Raw genomic sequence first — 20813 nt, forward strand, 5'->3', positions numbered from 1 at the left:
TCCTAGCAGCTTGTGTTATACACTCTCAATTTAGACTCTCTCAGCTAAAGTTAGAGTTCTCTTTGGAATACACTGGATTTCACCATTCTCCTGCATTACCCAGTAGGTATGACCAGGACCTTCAGCAGACACCACCCCTTGGACAGTTTTCCCTTCGTCCAGAGGAGAAAATACCCAGGCAGTTTTCCCTAACAGTGTCTTTTCACGTACGACAGGAACTTTATCACTGTCTACTGTTTGGACCAAATCTGATTGTGCAGGTCCTGCCCTGTTTACTGAATTGCAATTTACAAATGACAGAAAATGGAGGGTGCAACAAAGGTTGATTGGTTTTTACCAGACACAAATGCTGGCAGTATGTTGGAATTGTTGCCATTGCAACTGCTTGGCTATCGTTGTATATTTCTATCTGAAGAATTAACAAACAGAAATGCTGAACAGGCTAATATTGTTTGTAGCACAGCAGTTATGATCTGAACTGAGTTCAGTATTTTTTTAATAATTAAAAAGAATTGGGGAGTTTGGTGAAAACCAACAAGAATGACTTCAGGAGTGGAAAACATGCTTTCTATTAACAGACTTGAGAAAAACTCAGTATGCCAAATAACATATTAGATAACAGGATGCTTTTCCCACCCTACTGCTCCCCCCACCTCCCAGTATTAAAGGCTTAGTTTCCAAGTGCTGAGTATTGCCTAAACAATACAAATTCAGATAGGGACTACTGAGCAGCCTGTAAACAGATAGGATTTGGTTTGGTTAACTAAGTGTTGGAGCAGTTCTCCAAAGCATCACTTTTCTTCTCAGGCAAAAATAAAAGGAGATTTTGAAAAGCTCCCCACTAGAGAAGTGAAATAGTTTTAGTTGTGGTTGTTTTGATTGTTTTGTTTTTTTCTTTTGGGGCCTTACTTAGGACTTGGAGTACACTTTATATTCTTCAGGTCATTATTTCATTTGCAGATTTAAACTTAAAAGACAAAATATTGACTTAGAACAAATACTGTTTTGTGGGGTTAAATTCAACCAGGAACAGCTGTACGGCTGTTTAAACCAGCCTAAGTTAGAGTTGTCTCCTTTGTACCAGCATTGGCCTTTTCTGGTTCTTTTTTGACAGTTACAAATCAACTCAGTGAAATTTGCAGAGTAGCTGTGTAGATGTGGGGTATTTGCTCTGTTTTTGTAGTTCAGCTTCCTAGCGTGTTAGCTCTTGTGGTGGACTGACTGTTAGGAGCTGTAAGCAGCTAGAGAAAAAGGAAGAAAGTTGTGCGGGAGGGAGTGGGAGAGAGTAGTAGGAATTCAGAACCACAGTAGTCCTGCCCTAGACTGGATGTAGTTTATTGTTGTGGAACTGCAGCCTTCACAAATACCGTATGAAGCTTACTGTTTAAAACTACCTTTTACTTTTAAAAGATGGTTTGATAAACTGGAGTCTTGGTTGCATAATGTAACTTGCAGCCAGCCAGTGAGTGCAGCTGTGAAAGCCTATCATACTTTCCTTGCTGACCATATCCATTCTTGCCTTGGATCCCATTTCCTCATAGCCTTACCTCAGCACGGAACTGGATTTTTTTTGTAATTGCTTTATTTCTTTACCTTCATTTTTCACCTAATTATGTTTATAATGCTAAGATTTTTTTTCCTTTGTTATACTGGTAGCTTCATTGGCTGTTTACTTGGTCATAGTCTGTGTGGGTTTCCATCCTATATGTAGCATGGTATTCACATACATACTTAAATTTGATTTTTTTCATTCTTCTGAATTACTAGATGTTTTGAATGGCAATCAATTGTGTTGAAGAAATTTGTCCTTCCTGGGCCAAAAATACAATATTGTTAACTAACATTTGAGTACTTACCAGGGATGAAAATGTGGTTGAGACTATGTCGTGGTAGGCCTGATAGGCCCAAAATAGCCTTATACATGTTCTGGCTTGCCCAGGCATGTTTTTCTGCTGTCCCTCCTTCTGTTTTGGGGAGAAGCAACCATGGGAAACAAGACAAAGGAACCTGGAGCCACTGAGTCTAAGAACTGTGGCCTGCCCTGACTTGTTTTACAGCCTATGATAAACAAGATACACACACTTAGCTTGTGCCTGCCTTGTGCAAGGCGTATGCTTTTTCCCAGATTTGGGTAAAGCAAGCCTATGGTTTAACCTGATGTGGTCAGGCTTGGCTAACTGCCATTCTGATTGGCTATGCTGTGTCCAAAGGCCCATTAGTCTCAGCTCACATTGATAAATACGCAGGTAAACACAGGGTGCTCTGCTGTGCTTTCTCGTTCTATTTGTGCCTGGTGCTGCTGCGCCTATTGCATCCTGCCTGCCTCTTCTGCAAGGCTTCTGCTGAATTGGGAATCAAGAGGAACCAGGTCAGTGACTATGCTATAGACTCCCAGGTTCCTGAGAAAAGAGCCTGGGAAACTCCAAAGCTTCTAACAGTTTGGGTACTGTCTGATACTATTTTGTGAGTAAGTAATTACAGCCTCTTCTAATTTATTGATTGCTTTCTGCTGTAAGCAGAAAGGAGCTTCCTGTGTCTATCTAGTGGATAAATGGTGTAATTATAACCACAAGAATCTTCTCTTCCCGTATAATGTTTGCATTTGCCACTTTAAGAAATAAGTGTTCTAGCTTTGCCTGTTGCCTGCGTGTTTAAATTTCCAAACCGTGTGGTTTTTTTAAACACGTGAATTAAGTTTTCTGGTGAGTTTTAATGTTAATAAACAGTTTTCGAAGTTATTAACAAGCTTCACCTGGATATCAAAATTAATACAGATTATTAACTTTGCATAATCTGTCAGAGACTACTAGTTGATGTATATTATTGTTAAATAAAAGGAAGATGTTCTGTCTACAGACACTTGTGAACTATAGCATGACAGCTTTTGCTTTAATTACATGCAAAAGTAAAAGGAAAGGATTTTAGAAGTATTAAACCAGCACGACTAGGGATGTGATCTTACTCCTATATGTGGCGTTGGTGAGGCTGCATCTTGAATACTGTATTCAGTTTTGGGCCCTGTGTGACAAGAAGGACCTTGAGGTGCTGGAGTGTGCCCAAAGAAGGGCAGCAAAGCTGGTGGAGGGCCTCAAGAACAAGTCTTAAGAGGAGTGCTTGAGAGAGCAGGGTTTGTTTTGTTTGGAGAAAAGGCGGTCAAGGGGTGACCTTATTGCTCTTTACAGTCATCTGAAAGGAGGTTGTATAGATGTAGGGCTTGGTCTGTTCAGCCAACTAGTAAGTGATGGAATAAGGCAAAATGGCCTCAAGTTGTGCCAGAGGGACTTGTTTGGATATTAGGAAGATTTTCTTCACTGAAAGGGTTTTCAGGCATTGAAATGGCTTGCCCGTGGAGGTGCTGGAGTCCCCATTCCTGGAGGTATGAGTTGTGTGAATGTAGTGCTTAGGGATATGGTTTAGTCAGGGACTTGTTAGTGTTAGGCTAATGATAGGACTTTATCTTAAAGTTTTTTTTTCAATCTAGGCAATTATGCAATTACTTAAAAAACTCCAAACAACAAACTGCAATGAAGCCCTAACAAACTGGGTGTGCTATCAGACTTGGCAGTTACCAGTTATCCATGCAGTTACTTGTTCCATGGCCTGTACTTTCACAAATTAGACTGCATGCCAGTTTAAAATCAAAACAAACCAAACAAAGCAACCAGATAATAGGAGTAAAATTTAATGTCCTTATTCACAATTAGTGAATTTAATGTCCTTATTCACAATTAAGCTCTTCTCAGAGATGCACATTGATAGGGTGGCAGCAAATGGGCATAAGTTGCAACAAGGGATATATTGTATAGTTGAGATAAGCATATACTGGGAAAGGGTGTCCAGAGAGGCCGGGAAATATGTATTCTTATAGGTACTCAAAATTCTATTGGATATGACCCTAGCACCTGACTTAACTTCAAAGATGGATCTCCTTTCTAATTCATCACTGCTTGGAGCTGAGGTGGATTTGATAAGGTATTATCCAGAGATCTCTTTGAATGTCAGCTGTTACATTAAACTTGCAGAGTTTCAGCTAAGTCTGGTATCATTTAGTGACCAAGAAAGTGCTCTCTATTGGTGTACAGTGCTTTACATAGCTGATTTGAGCTATTTCTTTACCATCCCTCCACCATTAAAAAAAAAAAAAGAATTTGTGTTATTGGGGTAAAACTGTTAATAAAATGCAAATGCATGAAACATAGTTGAAAAACTACTTCTTGACATTAAATATACTGACATGTGATTAAAATGTGTATTTTGCAGGACTAGTTAACTTCTTAACAGAATAAGCATTACTGTAGTTAAAGAAGTCTCTTTCTGAAGATGTAGTTCTACATGATGTGTAAGTCAAGAGATCAAGTAGGTCTCTTCCTCTTGCACCTGTGGTCTCTTCCTTGTTCCTGTCTCTGACTTTTTTTTTCAGATTTGTGTGGTTTATGCATGATTTGCTCTACCTTCAATTTTTGGTAGCTTTACAAATTAAGAAGGTTGCGTACTAGTCTATATTAGGTGCTTACAAATCAGTTTAGTCACTATAATGATGATACAGGTGTAGCCATTATAACTATGCTTCTCTTATTCAAGACAGAAAGATAGAATGTTTCCTTACTTTACAGAGCCTTTTATCATAATTAATGTCTATACTAAATTTATATAATTTACTTTAATAAATCTGTGATAGATTACTTTGAACCATTATAGAACCATTAATAATTAAATACCGTTTAAAAAAGATTAGATGTTTTGTGTATTGCTATGTCAGTTTCATATCTCAAATGCTAGCAAAAACTATTGACTTCATAGTCTTGAATTCTATGATTTAGAAATACGTGCTGCAACCCACTGACACCAGTGGGCTGTCAGCAATTGCCCACTGTTCTCAGGTCTGCTTCTGATCTAATCATTTAGTATGTATTTTTTTCAAAGTGTGTAGTTTTTTCAGTTAAGATACATAAAATGACAGTTTGGATATATTAAAGCCACTTTCTACCATTTCTTTAAATTTTTCAGGATTTTACTTACCCTTATCCTATTTTAGTATCTTGAGCATACTGTTTCTCTGCTGTTGCTGTGCTGCTCTCGTTCCACTTAGGTCATCTTTCAAGTCTGTTGCTGTGGTCTAGTGTTACCTACTTTCCTGGAAATAGATATGCATTTGGATATAAGAGATAAGCATTTAGATGTAAGTTGTTCTGTGGGTTACTTGGGTCTTTGTCTTTGTGATGGGTTAAGGAAGTTTACCAGACCAGCTCAGATGGCTTGGAAGTAAGATAAAGCTATATTTACAGCAAAGCTAATTTTGCAAGCGTATACACAATGTATTTACAAGTGTTTACAATTGTGTACAAATTAGAAATAATGCAGAAAATCTAAATTCCCTTCCGGACAAAGAAACTGCCCAGAAGGGGCTTAAAGCCACCCGTACCCACTCGCCCCTCCCCCCCCCCCTTTCCTCTTTCACAAACAATCAGCAAAGCTTTGTTAGCTGGAAAAGTTAGCTGGAGTTAGTGGAAGGATTAGAAAGTAGTGAATAGATCCAGTGCTAAGGAGCAAAGAAGGCAAAAGAGAGATAATTAATTTACATTTTGGCTTTTTATCCCTTTTAGCAAATCAATGAACAATATGGACCATTACTCTTTTACAACCAAAGATCTAATTTCTCTAATTAGAATATTCCAGTTAGCCTCAAACCAGCAGTCTTGTTTCACCTTCTTAGTCCATTTATAGTGAAGGATATCCTGAAGCAGCATGTTGCTGCTTGAGTAGTAGAGAGATAAAATTTACACATCACACATAATGGCTTCAGTACCTTTTCATGATTAAACAGCCACGAGATACGTTGAAAGTGTGTATATAAGGGGTACGGGCATGTTGGTATGGCTGCGCTAAAACCTATACTTATTAATCAACGTGATTTTAATTTGCTTTCAATTGCTATGCAAAGTGCTGCTTATTCATCTATGAGTAGTCTTGAAAGCAATAGGTTATTAGATGTGGATACCCTTGCATTCAAGATTTATTCTGAATAGAATAAAATTTGAGATTGACCCTGAATTTTTATTGTTTTCATGCATAAAGGGGAGCAATTCTTAGCAATGTTGAGCAGGTTGACCCAAGCAAAAGATGGTGTCTTGAGTGAAGATATTCAGATGCTCCTGGAAGTATCAATTGGAAACCATATGTTAGAACTGACATGAAACACTGGTGGATGTAGTACAGTTGAAATGCTCAGGAGATACCAAAGATTGCCTGTTTTCAGTAAGTTTTAGTTTGTGTGTAGTTTGTCATTTGAATAAAACCCAAACTTACCCACTCAGGTGCTTCAAAGTATTTCTTTCACTGTATAGATCTTGCATCTTTAGTGTTCTTAGTTGCTGTCTTTGCTGGATTACAGGTCTTTGTATATGTATGCTGTTCTCTTAAATTTCCTGAAATGTGTGACAAGACACATTTTGGGTGTTATATAATGACTTTTAGTAAGCTAGTTTCTTCAATCTATACAATTCCTTTGAAAATCTGGAAGATAATAAAACTTGAAGCAGCTTCAATATTGGTTAATATTTATAATTCACTTGTATTTTTTATAAGACATTTGTTTTATTTTGGTGTTGTGACTACTTACCTAGAGTCAAGTGCTTGCAAGTATTTATGTTGAACTTAGTATCATGGTTTGTCTGCAGAGACTGATGAAATAGTCCTGTTACTTAACATAGTGGTTATTTGTTTTCTTCAAGTCTTAGTTTCAGGTAAGCTACTGATTGTGACCTATGGGTATACATGTATTAAAATATTCAGCCTGTCACTGTTATGTTGTCAGTTAGCACGTGCATTTTGGAGTGTTTTACACAATTAGGGTAATGTAGTTTAGTCTGTGGCTATTGGCTTATCACTACTGTCTGGTCTACTAAAACAGTCTCTACAGCAAAGCTGTGGTACGACTCATATTTTGTTCAGGCGCAGCTGTTAGTCTTGCACAGATTTTTGTCTTTGGGACTTGATCCATCAGGAGAGGACTTCATCAGGAAAGTCCGAGTCAACTGGATAAACTTGTTTGATTATGATGTGTGTTTGCAGATGCAACTGTGCCATGTGATACCACATTGAGTTTGTGGACCTTTAGAAGTTGTTAAAAGAAGTTGCTAGTAAATGAGAGCTACCACATACCTAAGTACAAAATACTAGGGTTGATGACTAGATACCCCTCAGGAAGAATACAGGGAGTAGGAAAACTCGAAGCAAAGAAAACCCCCAAACACTACAAAACCTATCACCCCACCCAATGAAAAATGCTGAATGTCTGTAGTAACAGTGTTTTACAAAAATGTTTTTATTGTGTGGGTAGCTAAGATTTTATATCTGATGGCCTAGAAGGGCCCTACCAACTCTTTTTTTCTAACATGAAGTTCTACTTAAAAAGGAGTCTGTATGCTGTATATGTTTTCAGTGTCCAAAGTGAGACTGAACTGCAATAGTGGCATTCAGTTTTAGCTTAGAACTGGATTAAATTGCAGCCCTTTAAAGATGTTTTATTACTTTTGCTTTTCTAGCACTTTTAAGCCCTAGAGTGGCTATAGTTGTGTTACTAGACCACCTCAGTTGCAATTTAAAGTAGCTACTTAAATCACCTTTAGTTGGAGTGGTTTACTTTTGGGGTGAGCTGTAACAGTCACCCAGTGGAATTCAGTTGATGGTTCATACCTCAAGACAGCCATGGTATGTAGTTTGTATCTGGTTGTGTAGAGAGTGAATGTTTCTGCATTGTACCGAGTTGTTACAGTGTTCTGTTAAGCTAGAGAATTTCTTAATAGCTGCATACAGTCTTCATAGTAGACTTAAGTTTTTGATCATCGAGCTTAGAAAAAGTTGTGTGATAAAAATTGAATTTCTGTAATAAGAAACTATAAGAACTTCTGAAAACAGCCAAGTAAGGAATTAAATGATGTTGTGGTCAAAGAAATGGGGTCAAGAAATGATCTATATAGTCTGACAGAACACCAAGATGTGTTCAGATTAGCTAAAGTCATCTTGGCAGTCATAGACCAAAATTCAGATTTTGGGTAAGCGGATAAAGCTTCTGTGAAGCTAGTGATGTTTCATCTGCATGCAAGAATACTACTATTTCTCTACTAGAGTAGATTAACTGCTTGTCACGGACGAAAAAGTTTGTTTGGGGGGGGGGGTTTGGGGGAATGATATTCGAGGCCGATTTTTATAAAAAGTTCAAATGATTTATTACTATAAGCACTAGAAATCCCCTTCCCCAAACTTATTTGTAATTATCCCACGTAGATTCTTGATTCGTAGTTGTGATTTAATATACAGAATGACTAAAATGAAGAGAGTCTATGATATGAGAGAGTTCATTGAAGTCTTGAGAGATTATTCAGTTTCAAATAGAAGTTTATCAATTACTCACTGTCCCAAATGCAGTTCAGAAAAGTTTCAAAGTCTTTATGAATTTTAAGGCGCATTGTCCGAGGCTCCGCGGGTCCGGTCGAGCTGAATGCTGACTCCCGGGGTTCATAAGGATCGGGCCCTTGTCTGGAACGGTGCCGTCTTGAGCTGGTTGGTTGCGATGCGAATGCCGCGCGTGTGTGCGTGTGTGATCAGCGATCAGGGTATCGAGCAAAAGAGGTGCAAGTAGAGCAGGGTAGAGAGTGAGGGGCTAGAAGGGCTAGGGCTAATGCGGCATTTTTATATTATTTCAGAAGCGGTGTGTTCAGCCAACTCAGGCAGACTTACGTTAGCTTTACAGATTGGTACAAAGTTATAATCAACTTATACAATTGGCTAATTCTCACCAAAAACAACTTATGGAACCACCCAGGGGACAGCCCCCAGCAGATGTTTGTCGAGTGGTCACCATGTCTGAGAATTCAAACCTTTTTTCCAAAACATAGCCATGTTTATGTCTTTTGTTTCTCCGAGGGCGAGATTCTACCAAGGCCTGTACGTCTGCTGGTACAGCAGCCACGTCATTGCAAGCAGATAGAAAATACTGTTTTGACTCTTTCGATAGAAGGTACCCGTGTGAGCCACAATCGGGTGTACAAATGAGACCTTTGCCAGAGCTTTGCTCCCTTCCATGACACTGCTATACTAGGTCAGTAGACAGTTCAATAACCTATTTGCAAGAGTCATGTCAAGGAATAGAAACTTGGCAATTATGAATAATTCTGCATCTGGATTTTAGTTTTCAACAGATGGCTGGCTAAGAACTTAGGTAGAGTTGGCTTCGAACGACTGTGTTTTAACAGTCATCAGTGCATTTATACTTTACAGCCATGGCTCAGAATTACAGAGAAGAAAATGTTTTCCTGCACAATTGGTTATTAAAGCTACTAAATGATGTCACTAGATGCCTTTTTGTTTGTGTTTTGTGAGACACTGGTCATAGCTCTTTTTTTTTCCTTCCCCTCCCAGTTTATCATCTTTCTTGAGTTGCCTTTCTTTTCCAGCAGGACTTTTCCTGTCATGTAACTCATCTCTTTCCCTTTCTTTGACAAGGAAATGACCTGAAAATCTTATGATAAGATGCTGATGAACCATGTTTTTTTTCTTGTGTGGTGACAAATGTGTTCTTCATTGTTCATGATTCTTCTTCTTTTTACACTGTTTGTTCACTGATGGATGAATAGCTTTGAATTGAGTGAAAGAATTGCAACCTGGATCTTAAACTTCCACTTTAGGATAATTGCTGTGTGCAGTTAACTGTTTTCTGCCTGCTTATTACTTTGTGGTTTGTCACTAGTGATTTTGCCTACCATACTGTATGACCGTTCAGCATTGTGATATTCTTCTGTAGCTCTCTATAACCAGTTTCTGTTTCCAACTGCTGCAGTGCGTAATTTTGTGTGATGAGGAAACTGTCACTTTGTAAATCACTGTGTTTGATTTATGTATGTTGAACTATATAATTTTATTTCGGAACCCCTCTGGTAACTTCTCTTTGTTGTAACAACAGAAATCACATGTTTTAGTTTCCAATTACAAGTCCTTTGGGTTTCTCAAATCTTCACCATAGATAACTTCTGCTGCAGTCTTCAGGGAGAACCACGTTAGACTGTCTTTTGGACGTCTTAAGTACTGTATACCAGTTTAATCAGGGTTGGTCACAAGTATGTAAAACTTTCAGAAGAGCTCTCCAGTAGTCCTCTGAGGCATTACTTTTTTTTTCCACAGTCCATGTTAATTATTTCTCCATTTATATTATTTTTTCTTTTGTCTGTTTATTCAGCTGTAGTTTATATCAGTCTGTTTAGTGATGGAGATAGGAGTAGCCTGTAAATTCTTGAGAATGTCGTGACCTAAAATCTTCTTCTGTTAGCACTTGATAGTTTTTTTCTTCTCTGGCTTGACTCCTAGGAAGAGAGCTTAGATGTGCTTTTCACTGTGGTGTTTTTTTTTTCCTTACTGAGCGTTAATGCTAAGAACATCATCTATGTTTTCTACTCCTTCAGGCTTCTTGTGTTCTCATTAGGAAAATGTTAGTGTATGTAAAACTAGGAAGAATTGACATGTTGGGCAAACTTTTGCTCTAACATAGCTTTGTAGCCAGTCCTGAACAATGCCCAGCAGAAGGGAAATTTGATATACATTTGCTCGATTTCTTACTTGTCATACAATTCCAGTGTCTTTGTAGCCTGGAGACTTGCTGACAATAGTTGTGGAGGCCTTTTAGATAGGTTTTTGTATTTATTATGGTGAATTTTGAAACGATTTAACGCTTGGAAGAAGCTTTTCTGTTTTAGCTGTTCCATTAAATTTCTTTTTGTTTGAGTTCCTCACACTTCCATTGTTCTCCTTTTTGGAGTTGAAGTATTGAATTATTTGGGGGTTGTTATTTTTTTTAAATATCTTTTTATTCCCCTGGGACTTCAATAATGTGATGTCTGGATAACTGTATCTTCAGCGATGTGTGGCTTGACATTAAATCGAGAGATTGAGTTTCGGTTTTGTGGTTTGCTTGGCATTTTTTGTTGTTGTCATTTTGTTTTGGTTTGGGTGAGAGTTTTGTTTTCCCTCTTCCCCTAGTCTGCACAAAAGTAGTTGATGTCTTCACTTATGACTTATCAGTCTTTCTTTCTTTTTTCCCCTATCTCACAGATCTTGTGGAAGTGATTTATGTTATACCATTAATAGACTTGTTTCTTTTAGTTTGGGTATGGAATTCTCATGCAGCATGTTATTTGTTGAGGTAAATAGTTAGGATACTGTGTTTTCTTATCACAAAATAGTATTCATCCAGTAGGATAAATCAATCTGTTGTTCCTTATTGAGACAGTATAATACTGTCTTCTGAACCTGGTTCATCTATTAATTTTTGAAGATGCCTCAGTCATGTATTCTCTCAAAACTAGTCTCGAGTTTTTATCTTTTTAAGCTTTTAGCCTTTATGTGGAAGCACTTGAATGTGCTCTTCTTACTTTGGATGTGTTTCCAGTGCACTGTGTCAGTGGAAGTTAGTTTTGGCTGGATTTCAGTGACTCCTTCCGATTTTTGTGACTTTGCTTCAAATGTACTTTACCACGACTGTACTCTTCTATCACCTTCATCGGTAGTGTTACTAATGGTACTTAAGTAAAGGGTTTTGAATTCTGTTTTCTGCTTTTGCTCAAACGGAATTGATTTTTTTTCCTTTTTGTTAAACATACTCTACCTCAATTTCTGCAATTCATAATAAATATAAAACTTTATTGTTGAATGATAAATTAAAGGCTGGATCTACCTAGCTGTCTGTCTTAAAAGCTGAAGTATTTGCTATACTTCTAGAGAAGGGCTTGCATTTTACTTTTTTATTTCTTCCAGCAATTAAGCTTTGAAAGAAGCTATGGGATTGTAATTATTTCAGCATGAAGACTTTCATAGACTGATGTAGCCTATTTTAAAAGGAGGGAACACAAAGCCTGGTTCAGGAAGGTCGGTTGTATATTGGTAGTGCCTCTGTTTTCCATCCAGCAGTACTTGCAGCGCTTGTGTGCTAGCACAAAACCTTGAGCTCATTCTGCAGCACTATCAAATATGTATTTATTGCAGACTAGGTCTCACAAGTTTGTGTTTTATTGTTTTTTTCAAGTCTCAACAGTTCATCCAGTAATCAGTCCAATCTTAGAGATTTCTAGAAATTTTGTTTATGTTAAGCATCTTTTACTGTTGCCAGTTGTGAAGTTTTTCCTAGTTTCCTGTTCTTTTCACTCTGTAGGTCATCCTTTTTTTGTTAGGTTTTAATTTAGAAAAACTGATGGTGACACTGCCTATGTTGTTTTTGTTTCTGCTTGGTACTGGTGTTTTTAGAAAACAGGCTACCACATTTTGCAAATTTTTGGATAAAGCCTTTTCTTTGGTAGTTTTGTTGCTGAGTTGCAGAAGTGGGAACTGACATTTGTGAGGAAATACACACATTTCATTTATGACTAAGCACTAACAGTTAAGCACATAATATTTAATTATTCATACCTAATAATACAAGTAATGAAAAAACTTTTTTAAAGAGCTTTCATGGAAAAAATAATCTAGGCAAAAAGACAGTTTGAGTCTTGCCATTGCCACATATGTGCATGTGCCATAATACAGCTCAAGTCTGTCTTTCTACTAAGGATCTGTAAAAACAGGAATAGCAAAAGTTTGAGTCAGGCCTGAATTATAGTCTTGGGATTTCTTCCTTTCTCCCATCTGTTCAGGTGTATTGAAAACTTGATTAAAAGCTTTATATGCTTCTGATGCTCTTGTCCTAGTCAAGAAAGAAAATATGTTGAATAAACCTGGAAAACTCTAAGACTCAGTGAACTGGGTTAATTCTTTTCAGCAAGATGAAATCTAACTTAGAATTACTCAGCCCTAGAGGAAAAATAAGATAGGTAAAAGAGAATATTGGATTAAATTAATCATCAGTGTATCTGACTGATTTCCAGGGAGGTACAAACCAGGTGCATTGATAACAATTTTTTTTCTTCCCTGTAGGAAAACCTTTTTCATTCCAATTGAATGTTACCTTATTGCACTTCAAATGCCATTACATAAGGGCATTTGGCTGTCAGGCTAACATATGAAGGAATTAAAAGGTGGTCGCCTCTCTTCTAGGATTAATCTGGTTCACAGCTTTGCTGTTTGATTGTCCCATGTCACCCCACCCCCACTCCTACTCAGTTAATGGGCAAGAGGGCTTGAATAATGTTGTGCAGAAAAAAAATTTGGGCCTCATTACTGTCTAGGGAATTTAAGGACTGTCCTCAAACAGTAGATCAGTTGATACTCTGTTTTTTGAAAAATGCTGCCAAGTGTGGGAAAACTAATGACTGTTAATAAAGCTTGAAGAATCAATGCAGTCTTGAAATTCGAATGTTTTCAGTCTCTTGTGAATGATCATATGTGTTAATCCAAGCTATGGATGCCTCAACCTGTGTGAGGTGTCACTGAAGTGCACATATAAAATTTGGGAATTAATAACAGTGTAAGGTTTATATTGCATTGTAAGCTTGATTTATAATGTATGTTCTGTAATTTTGCCTTTGCTTTATCCCAATGTTAGCATAGTGTAGGAGCATCAGGGAGGTTGACATGAAGCTAAGAAATATAACTGCTGGGGGTTTCTTTTCTGTAATTTGAACCATTTAATTGTAGAATATTAAGGAAATCTACTTAATTCTAGTGTTTGCAGTTATGTCTGTCTGTCTCTACTGAAGATTATATTTTTTCCATCTATCTATAAAGCATCAAACAAAGGATTTTGGAAATGTGGTCACAGAGTGGAAAATTGAAGCAAGCAGTACTATTGATGCTTTACTCATGGCAATGGTTCTATAGACTGACATTCTCTCATTTTGTGGTATGATAATGCTAAAATTGTGGTTTGAAAATCTGGAATTACTTTAACGTACAAGAGATTTCAGGTGAAGAAACTGCTTTGGACATCTAATGTTTGTTTTAACCCTGTTTCAGAACAGACTGCTTTTGTCGAGGGTAGCAAGTTGATACAAGAAGAGCAGGTTCCCCACAGAAAAGAAACTAAAAGTTCTTGGAGCAGCTTATTAAGGTAAACAGATTGCAGTGGATTTCTGGATGGGTAAGTATTTATCATCAGGATATTTCTACTTTTTCCATTTACCTCTTTCTAAAGGATTTATTGAAAAAAAAGGCACAAAAGGCTGCTTCTGGCAGTTCTGTGATGTCACTCATTGGTGCATACTCCCAAGACATACCCAAATTACCTTGTAGCTCTGTCTGTTTTTTTGTGTCTATCAAGATCAGTTTAACTTACTGATTTGTAGTACAGATGTTTTTTAGAGAGGTCCTAGATCCTTTAGCACCAGTTACATATCAATTTAGAATTACAGGTATAGAAATAGTATATTCAGGTGGCCTTTTATAATATATTGCTTATAATTCTAAATTCTACCATGAGTTCAAACAACTCCCCAAACTGAACAATTACTAAAAGCAAACAGAAACCCCCCAGGGAATATAACTATTGGGAAGTACCCTGAAGGAAGCATTGCTTACTGTTAAAAATAAGAGATAATTGTTGAATTCTGCAGTGTAACATAAAGTTGGACCTCAAATTTGCTGCTTGTGGTGGTGGCTTGAAATCATAGTTTGCTGTGCACCTTCCACTGCTCAGTAATGGATCTGTTCTTGTAATGTGCAGTGGTTCTGTATGCCTTTTGCTTACTTCTGTGTTCCAGTAGTACTGGAGCTACCAAGGGGGCTTTGTCAGTGTGGGGTTAGGGGAAAATCAGTCAAAGTTTGTAATAATTAATATGGAAAATTATGCTGTCTTTTTTTTTCCTTTTCTTTGCTATGACTATGCTTTTCAAACTTTCATTGTGTAAATATATTGATACTTAAGTTCTTAACGTTTCTAATGGGAGTGAAATTCACTAGAAGTTCAAATTTTGTTTCTACGTGTCTTAACTTTCGATCTTGCTTTGCAGTATGACAAAAGCAGTGTTACAGGATGATTGTATAGAGATATGGGTGGGAAAGAGACTGAGAAATCAGGATCATTTAAAAAATGCCACCAAAAAAATCTGTTTCCTGTGTATGTATCTTTTGCTAAACTACAATATGCAGCTGTTGTTCAGAAAGTGTCGGTGATGGCAGGTTTATTTTTTCTTGCTAGTATAGGCTTAGTAAGTGAATGGATGTTAAAACATTCAAAGAGAATTGAGAAAATTTCTTTTTACTTTACATGATGTCAAGAATAAATGCAGTAAAAGCTGAAACTATTGATTCTGTAGTTATTTTTAAGAGCAATTACTGTGAAGTTATATCTTACTCTGAAGTTGGGTGTGTTTTTTTTCTTGCTTTATGTTTTTCTTTAAACAGCAGATTTGGAATGGACACAAGTCCTCTGGGAGGATTAGAACTGTCTGAACATACTTCTGATCTTCTAGGGAATACCACCATGGCAGCAGGTCTTGCAAACGTAGGAAATACATTTGGTGGTCCTCCAAGTTCTTTAGTTTCTAGACCTAGTAAATTCCAGAGCACACCTATAGAAGATGATGATGATGTAGTTTTTATTGAACCTGTACAACCCCCACAAAATTCTACATCACTGATAGCAGATCAAAGGAATACTGCATTTACATCATCCAAAACTGAAGAACTTCAAGGGAATGACTGCAAAGTGCTTCCTCCTCCAAAAGACTTAAATTCTCAGAAGGGAAGTATAAGTGAAACTATTATTATCGATGATGAAGAAGACATTGAAACAAATCAAGGACAAGAGAAGAATGCTTCCGGTTTTAACGAACGAAGGCTTCCAGAGTGTAAAAATAGAACCAACGATATGGAATTCTCAGCTTCCAGTTTTTCGAGAAGTAAGGTAAATTCAGGAATAGGTAATAGTGGTATAACCACAGAACCAGACTCTGAAATTCAGATTGCTAATGTTACTACATTAGAAAGAGGTGCTGTGAGCTCTGTGAGTGATGGTCATTTAGAAAATGCTGAAGGGCGTGACATGAACTTAATGATTACACATGTAACATCACTGCAGAATGCCAACTTGGGAGATGTATCTAACGGACTGCAGTCAAGTAATTTTGGTGTTAACATGCAAACATACACCCCATCTTTGACTTCACAGACCAAGCCTGGTGTAGGACCTTTCAATCCTGGTAGAATGAACGTGGCTGGAGATGTATTTCAAAATGGAGAATCTGTGACTCATCATAATCCTGGTAAGCTACAGCTCTGAATATTTATTTTTAAATGGAAAATAAATAGGATAGTTGATTAAAATATTTTTGGCAGTGGCACTGCTTATGTTGTTTAGTTTGTGTGGAAGATCTTGCTTGGTTCCCTTCATCCTCGTCACAACCTTATCTTTGACTCTAGAATAAAATTTGCTCAATGATATAATGTGTTAGGTAGGTAACCTATCCCGGTTAAGTAGTTAGTTATTCCTTCAGATATTTTGAAAAAGAGTTGTTGGTTTCTAAAGTAAAGCTTCTTTATGACTTTAGTCTTTAACCAACACAAAAAAGTTCAGTGTATCTGTGTAACCTTTGTATCTTTTTGTGGCATTCTGTGACTAGTATAATGCATCAAATTTGTTTAAATATTACTTTATTGATCTGTTGTCTTGCATCCAAGTAAAATTTAACATGCAAAAAAAGAATTTCAATATCATTAGTTGTAAGTAGCTGGTTCTCAAAATTCATTGTGTATTGAGCAATTCTCATTATTACTAATACTTAAAACAGAGTCCAAGTTACTTGTGGGCTTGCATATTCTGACAGTAATTTATACATGTTTAATAATTGCTCTTTAGTTGTTTGAGGTGATACGTATTTGTATAATGCAATCTTAATGAGTTTGAATTAACAGGATTTGTTCTGTATCTCAGTATAAACATCAATATATTGTCTACTGATACAGCAAGTAAATAGGTATTGCTAAAAGCCAAATAAAGCAGCCATTAATAGTCTTCAGAAATTGCTATTCCACTAAATTGTAGGATTTCAAAGTTCTGATGTGAACTGGTATTCTGGTGCCCTGTTAGGCTAGAGGAGGCACTGGAAAACCAAATTGTCACTTTTGCTGATAAGTCAAACTCATTGACTGATTAGGGTCACCTAGGTGAAATAGACCCTTGCTAATGCAGTTTCTTAAATTATTATTAAAACATGGAATATTTTTTAACCTGTTTTTCAATTAATATTTCAATAGCAGAGTTCTGTAGTTTGCTCATACATAATAACATGCATTCTTGCAGCGTGCATCTTTCATACTGCATCATGGAAATGGCAATATGAGGCTAAACTTTGTTTGGTGTTAGGTTCTGGGGTTTTGTATTAATCTTGAAATTGATTTAAGAATTTGATTTCTGAAGTTGAAAGCTAAATTTTTTTTCCTCATCTGTGTTTCTCAGTGAATAATCTGAAAATTCAGTTCCCAGTCTTTTAAAACTGACAGTCTCCCTGCTCCTAGTTAATCTTAGACATGTGGTATGATTGTTACGTTATTGTAGATGGTCAAGTAGTTGTGGATGAGAACCTAAAGCATTTGTTACCTAAAAGAAATACCCTTTGGTTTTTTTTTGGGAAAAGTGCATCTTAAAATCATGAAGTGCTTTCCAATCGATTTAGTTGGGGCAATTAACGAGGCAGCAATTGTAAAATACGTAGTTAATTTTATTTCTGGAAAGCCCTACCCACAACTATATAAAAATTAGTTAAATTTGGGTTCGAATTCAATTGGGAAAATCTTCACAAGGATGCTTATAGGCAGGAGAATCAGAAAAATTGAAAAAGGTTTGGCCACAGAATGGCTTTGCCCCAATTATAAATGAAAGTCATCCTGGAGCCGTAGGGAAAGTCTGTTCTAATCACTGCGGTGGAGTAGAAATTCCAGGATATTCCCTGGTTCCTCTGTGGCAGTGTTTGAACTGCTCAGCCATTGAGAGGCTTCTAGATCTTCCCAGGGTGCTGGGAAAGAGGCAGACAATCTCTGACCTGATCCTGGTTCCTCTTAGCACAGAGATTTGCAGAGTTGCAGATAGGATCTCTTACAGATGTGCAGAGAGCACAGTGTTGGTGGCACTTCTTGCCATGTTGTGAGGCGTTTAAATGCCTTCTCCTGGGAAACTTGAGGCACTTAAGTTTCCAGGTAATTCGAGCACAAAATATCAGGCCTAAGCTGATTTTAAACATGAGACAGAGCAGGATGCATTGTTCAAGAGCAGTGAGGCAGAGACAGCTCCATGAGGCAGAAGCAGCTCTACTGCTTGCAGCTTAGCTCAATTGATTATTATTTGCCTGAGTGTAATGGCTCCTTTGGCCACAGAAATTCACCAATCAAAACGGCTTTTGCAAAACTGACCGTGTTAGGGGAAACCAGTGCTTGCTGACCCTTATTTGGGCAAGACACCAACAAGTACCTAAACACCTCTGGGTACCTGTTTATCACTTTGAGAGGGGATGTAATGGCCCAAGCCTCTGTTTTCCCTTGCTTCCCCCAATCAGCAGAAGGGTGGGGCAAGCCAGGACATCTAATAGGCCTATTGGCCTTCCAAGGCACCCTTAAACTGCTGAACTTTTATTTTTTGTTGCAGTTAACAGAGACATACCAGAATTTTCCTTATCAGAAGTAGGCTGGGACCATAGCAGTATTGAAATAGATCGAGCCCTCAGAGCGACAGGAATAGTGCCTGGAAGTCTTTTTAAGTACTTGATGAAAAAGAGTCACTCAGAAAGGAGGGGAAAAAAGAATTTCCAAGTGGATACAAGATACCTTTTATAGTGTACATACGTAGGATATTTTTTTTTTTATGTCTGTGGTCTTTGTATGTAAAAAGTAAAGAGCATTGGGTTCAAAAGGAAGCAGGGAGGGCTGCACAGGTAAAAGGGAAGGAGAAAAATACCACACAAGAGGAATTAGAAAAATGAAAAAGGACATGAGAAGAAGAAACAGGGAGAGCGAAGATGGCTGTAGTGGAAATCACTTTCACATGAGAAAAAGCCAGAAATCCAGTAGCTGCAGATTATGTGCAGGTTTTGGTCCTCACAAAGATGTAAAGGAAAGATTTTTAAGGTTTAAGTTTCAATTTTGTTCTTTTTCCCTGGAAATTGCTTCCTTTTCTCCTAGATCTTGTCAGTAGAAGTTAATCATCTTCATTGTAACTTTGATAATATAACAGGAAGCATTTGATCTTGATTATGTTTAATAGTTTCTACACAATTCCAGTCGGAAATGATAAGGATAGATAATGTCTTTTTCTGGATCAGTGTTGTTACATCTGTTCTGATTTCAAAAATAATTCCAATAGATGTGGAGACTCCTGCTTAGTTTAAGCCTAATGGTAGTAAAAATGCTTTGATTTATATAATTTGAAGATCATGGATTAAACAGCACTGCTTTTGTAGCTCAGAAATAGGATGTAAGAAGTTGGCTAGCACACTTTTTCAGATATGACAGCTTCATTTAGAGAACTGCTAGTTGGCATATATCGAATGTCCAAAATCTGTGGAAGGAGTTAGTACATTAATTTACAGAGCAGTTTAAAATATCTGAATTATTCTATTACCTAAAGATATTTTAATTTGCATCTTGCACAAGACCTTTCAGTCATCCTTGCTTCCTGCGTAGAGGATTTGATTCCTTGAAGATGTCAAGTGTATATTCTTTTCATGATGTTATCCCCCCCCCCATAACAAGAGTATTTGGACCTACTGTTAAAAAAAGTAATAGGCCAAAACTATCAGTAGTGAGGCTCTGGCGAATACATGATCTGTTTGTATCAGAAATGGTGTGGCCAGCAAGAGTAGGGAGGTGATGTCCCCTTGTACTTGGCACTGGTGAGGCCGCATCTCAAACACTGCTCAGTTTTGGACCCCTCAATACAAGAAGGACATTGGTGTTGTAGTGTGTCCAAAGAAGGGCAAAAAAGCTGGTGAGGGGCTTGGATAACACTACTCTTATGAGTAGTGTTTGAGGGAAGTGGAGTTGTTTAGCCTGGAGAAGGAGGCCAAGGGGAGATCTCATTGCTTCCTCCAGCAACCTGAAAGAAGGTTGTAGTAAGGTGTCAGCCTGTTCTCTGAGGTAACAAGTAATAGAACAAGAGGAAATGGCCACAAGTCCTTGGAGGTGTTCAAGAAAGGACTGGATGAGGCACTTAATCCCATGGTGTGGTTGATCAGATAGGGCTGGGTGAAAGACTCGACTGGATGATCTTGGAGGTCTCTTACAACCTGACTGATTCTGTGATTCTAAGTTGCACCAGGGGAGATTTAAATTGGATATTATGAAAAATTTCCTTACTGAAAGGTCATCAGGAAGTGGAACAGGTTGCCCAGGAGGAGCTTAGGGATAACATGGTCTAACAGTTGTGTACAGAACAGGTTACGTTCTGCTTGGACTCAATGATCTTAAGATCTTTTCTGACCAGGCGATTCTTATGATCTTTCACTGGATGAGGTTGCTCAAGGCCCTGTCCAGCCTGACCCTGAACAGCCCTTGTGATGGGGCACCTGCAGCTTCTTTGGGCAGCCTGTTCCAGTGTCCTGCCACATTCATCTTTAAAATCTAAACAACAAAAAGAAACCTACAAAAAAAAAAAAGTCACAGATTGCCACCAAAAGAAACAAAAGAACCCAAACAAGCCAAACCAACATTGCCTCATGTCAAATCTAAATCCACTTTTTCACTTTAAAAATGCTGCCTTCGTCCTGTTGCTAGAGGTAAAAGTAGCTTGGAATCTTTCTTATAAGCTCCCTTTATATATTAAAAGGTCACAGTAGCATCTCCTCAGAGGCACTTTCTTCAGGCTCAACAACCATAAATTCACAGGAGAGGTGTTCCGGTCTTCTGCC

The 20813-nt window shown here is 37.6% G+C and overlaps 1 protein-coding gene across 7 annotated transcripts in view; it reads left to right on the forward strand.

Moving 5' to 3' along the window:
• ZMYM2 (zinc finger MYM-type containing 2) overlaps nt 1-20813 on the forward strand; it is a 103585-nt gene that overhangs the window by 11307 nt on the left and 71465 nt on the right. For 5 of the 7 annotated variants that reach the window (XM_064171398.1, XM_064171439.1, XM_064171413.1 and 2 more), the window contains exons 3-4: nt 13936-14059; nt 15322-16181. In XM_064171398.1, the coding sequence (XP_064027468.1) occupies nt 15332-16181 (850 nt within the window). In that variant the 5' untranslated portion in view covers nt 13936-14059; nt 15322-15331. The remainder of the gene's footprint in view (nt 1-13935; nt 14060-15321; nt 16182-20813) is intronic. The other 2 variants (XM_064171450.1, XM_064171407.1) reach the window with 2 other exon arrangements.

The sequence above is a fragment of the Pogoniulus pusillus genome, chromosome 3 (genome assembly GCF_015220805.1).
Source record: "Pogoniulus pusillus isolate bPogPus1 chromosome 3, bPogPus1.pri, whole genome shotgun sequence".
Lineage (NCBI taxonomy): Eukaryota > Metazoa > Chordata > Aves > Piciformes > Lybiidae > Pogoniulus > Pogoniulus pusillus.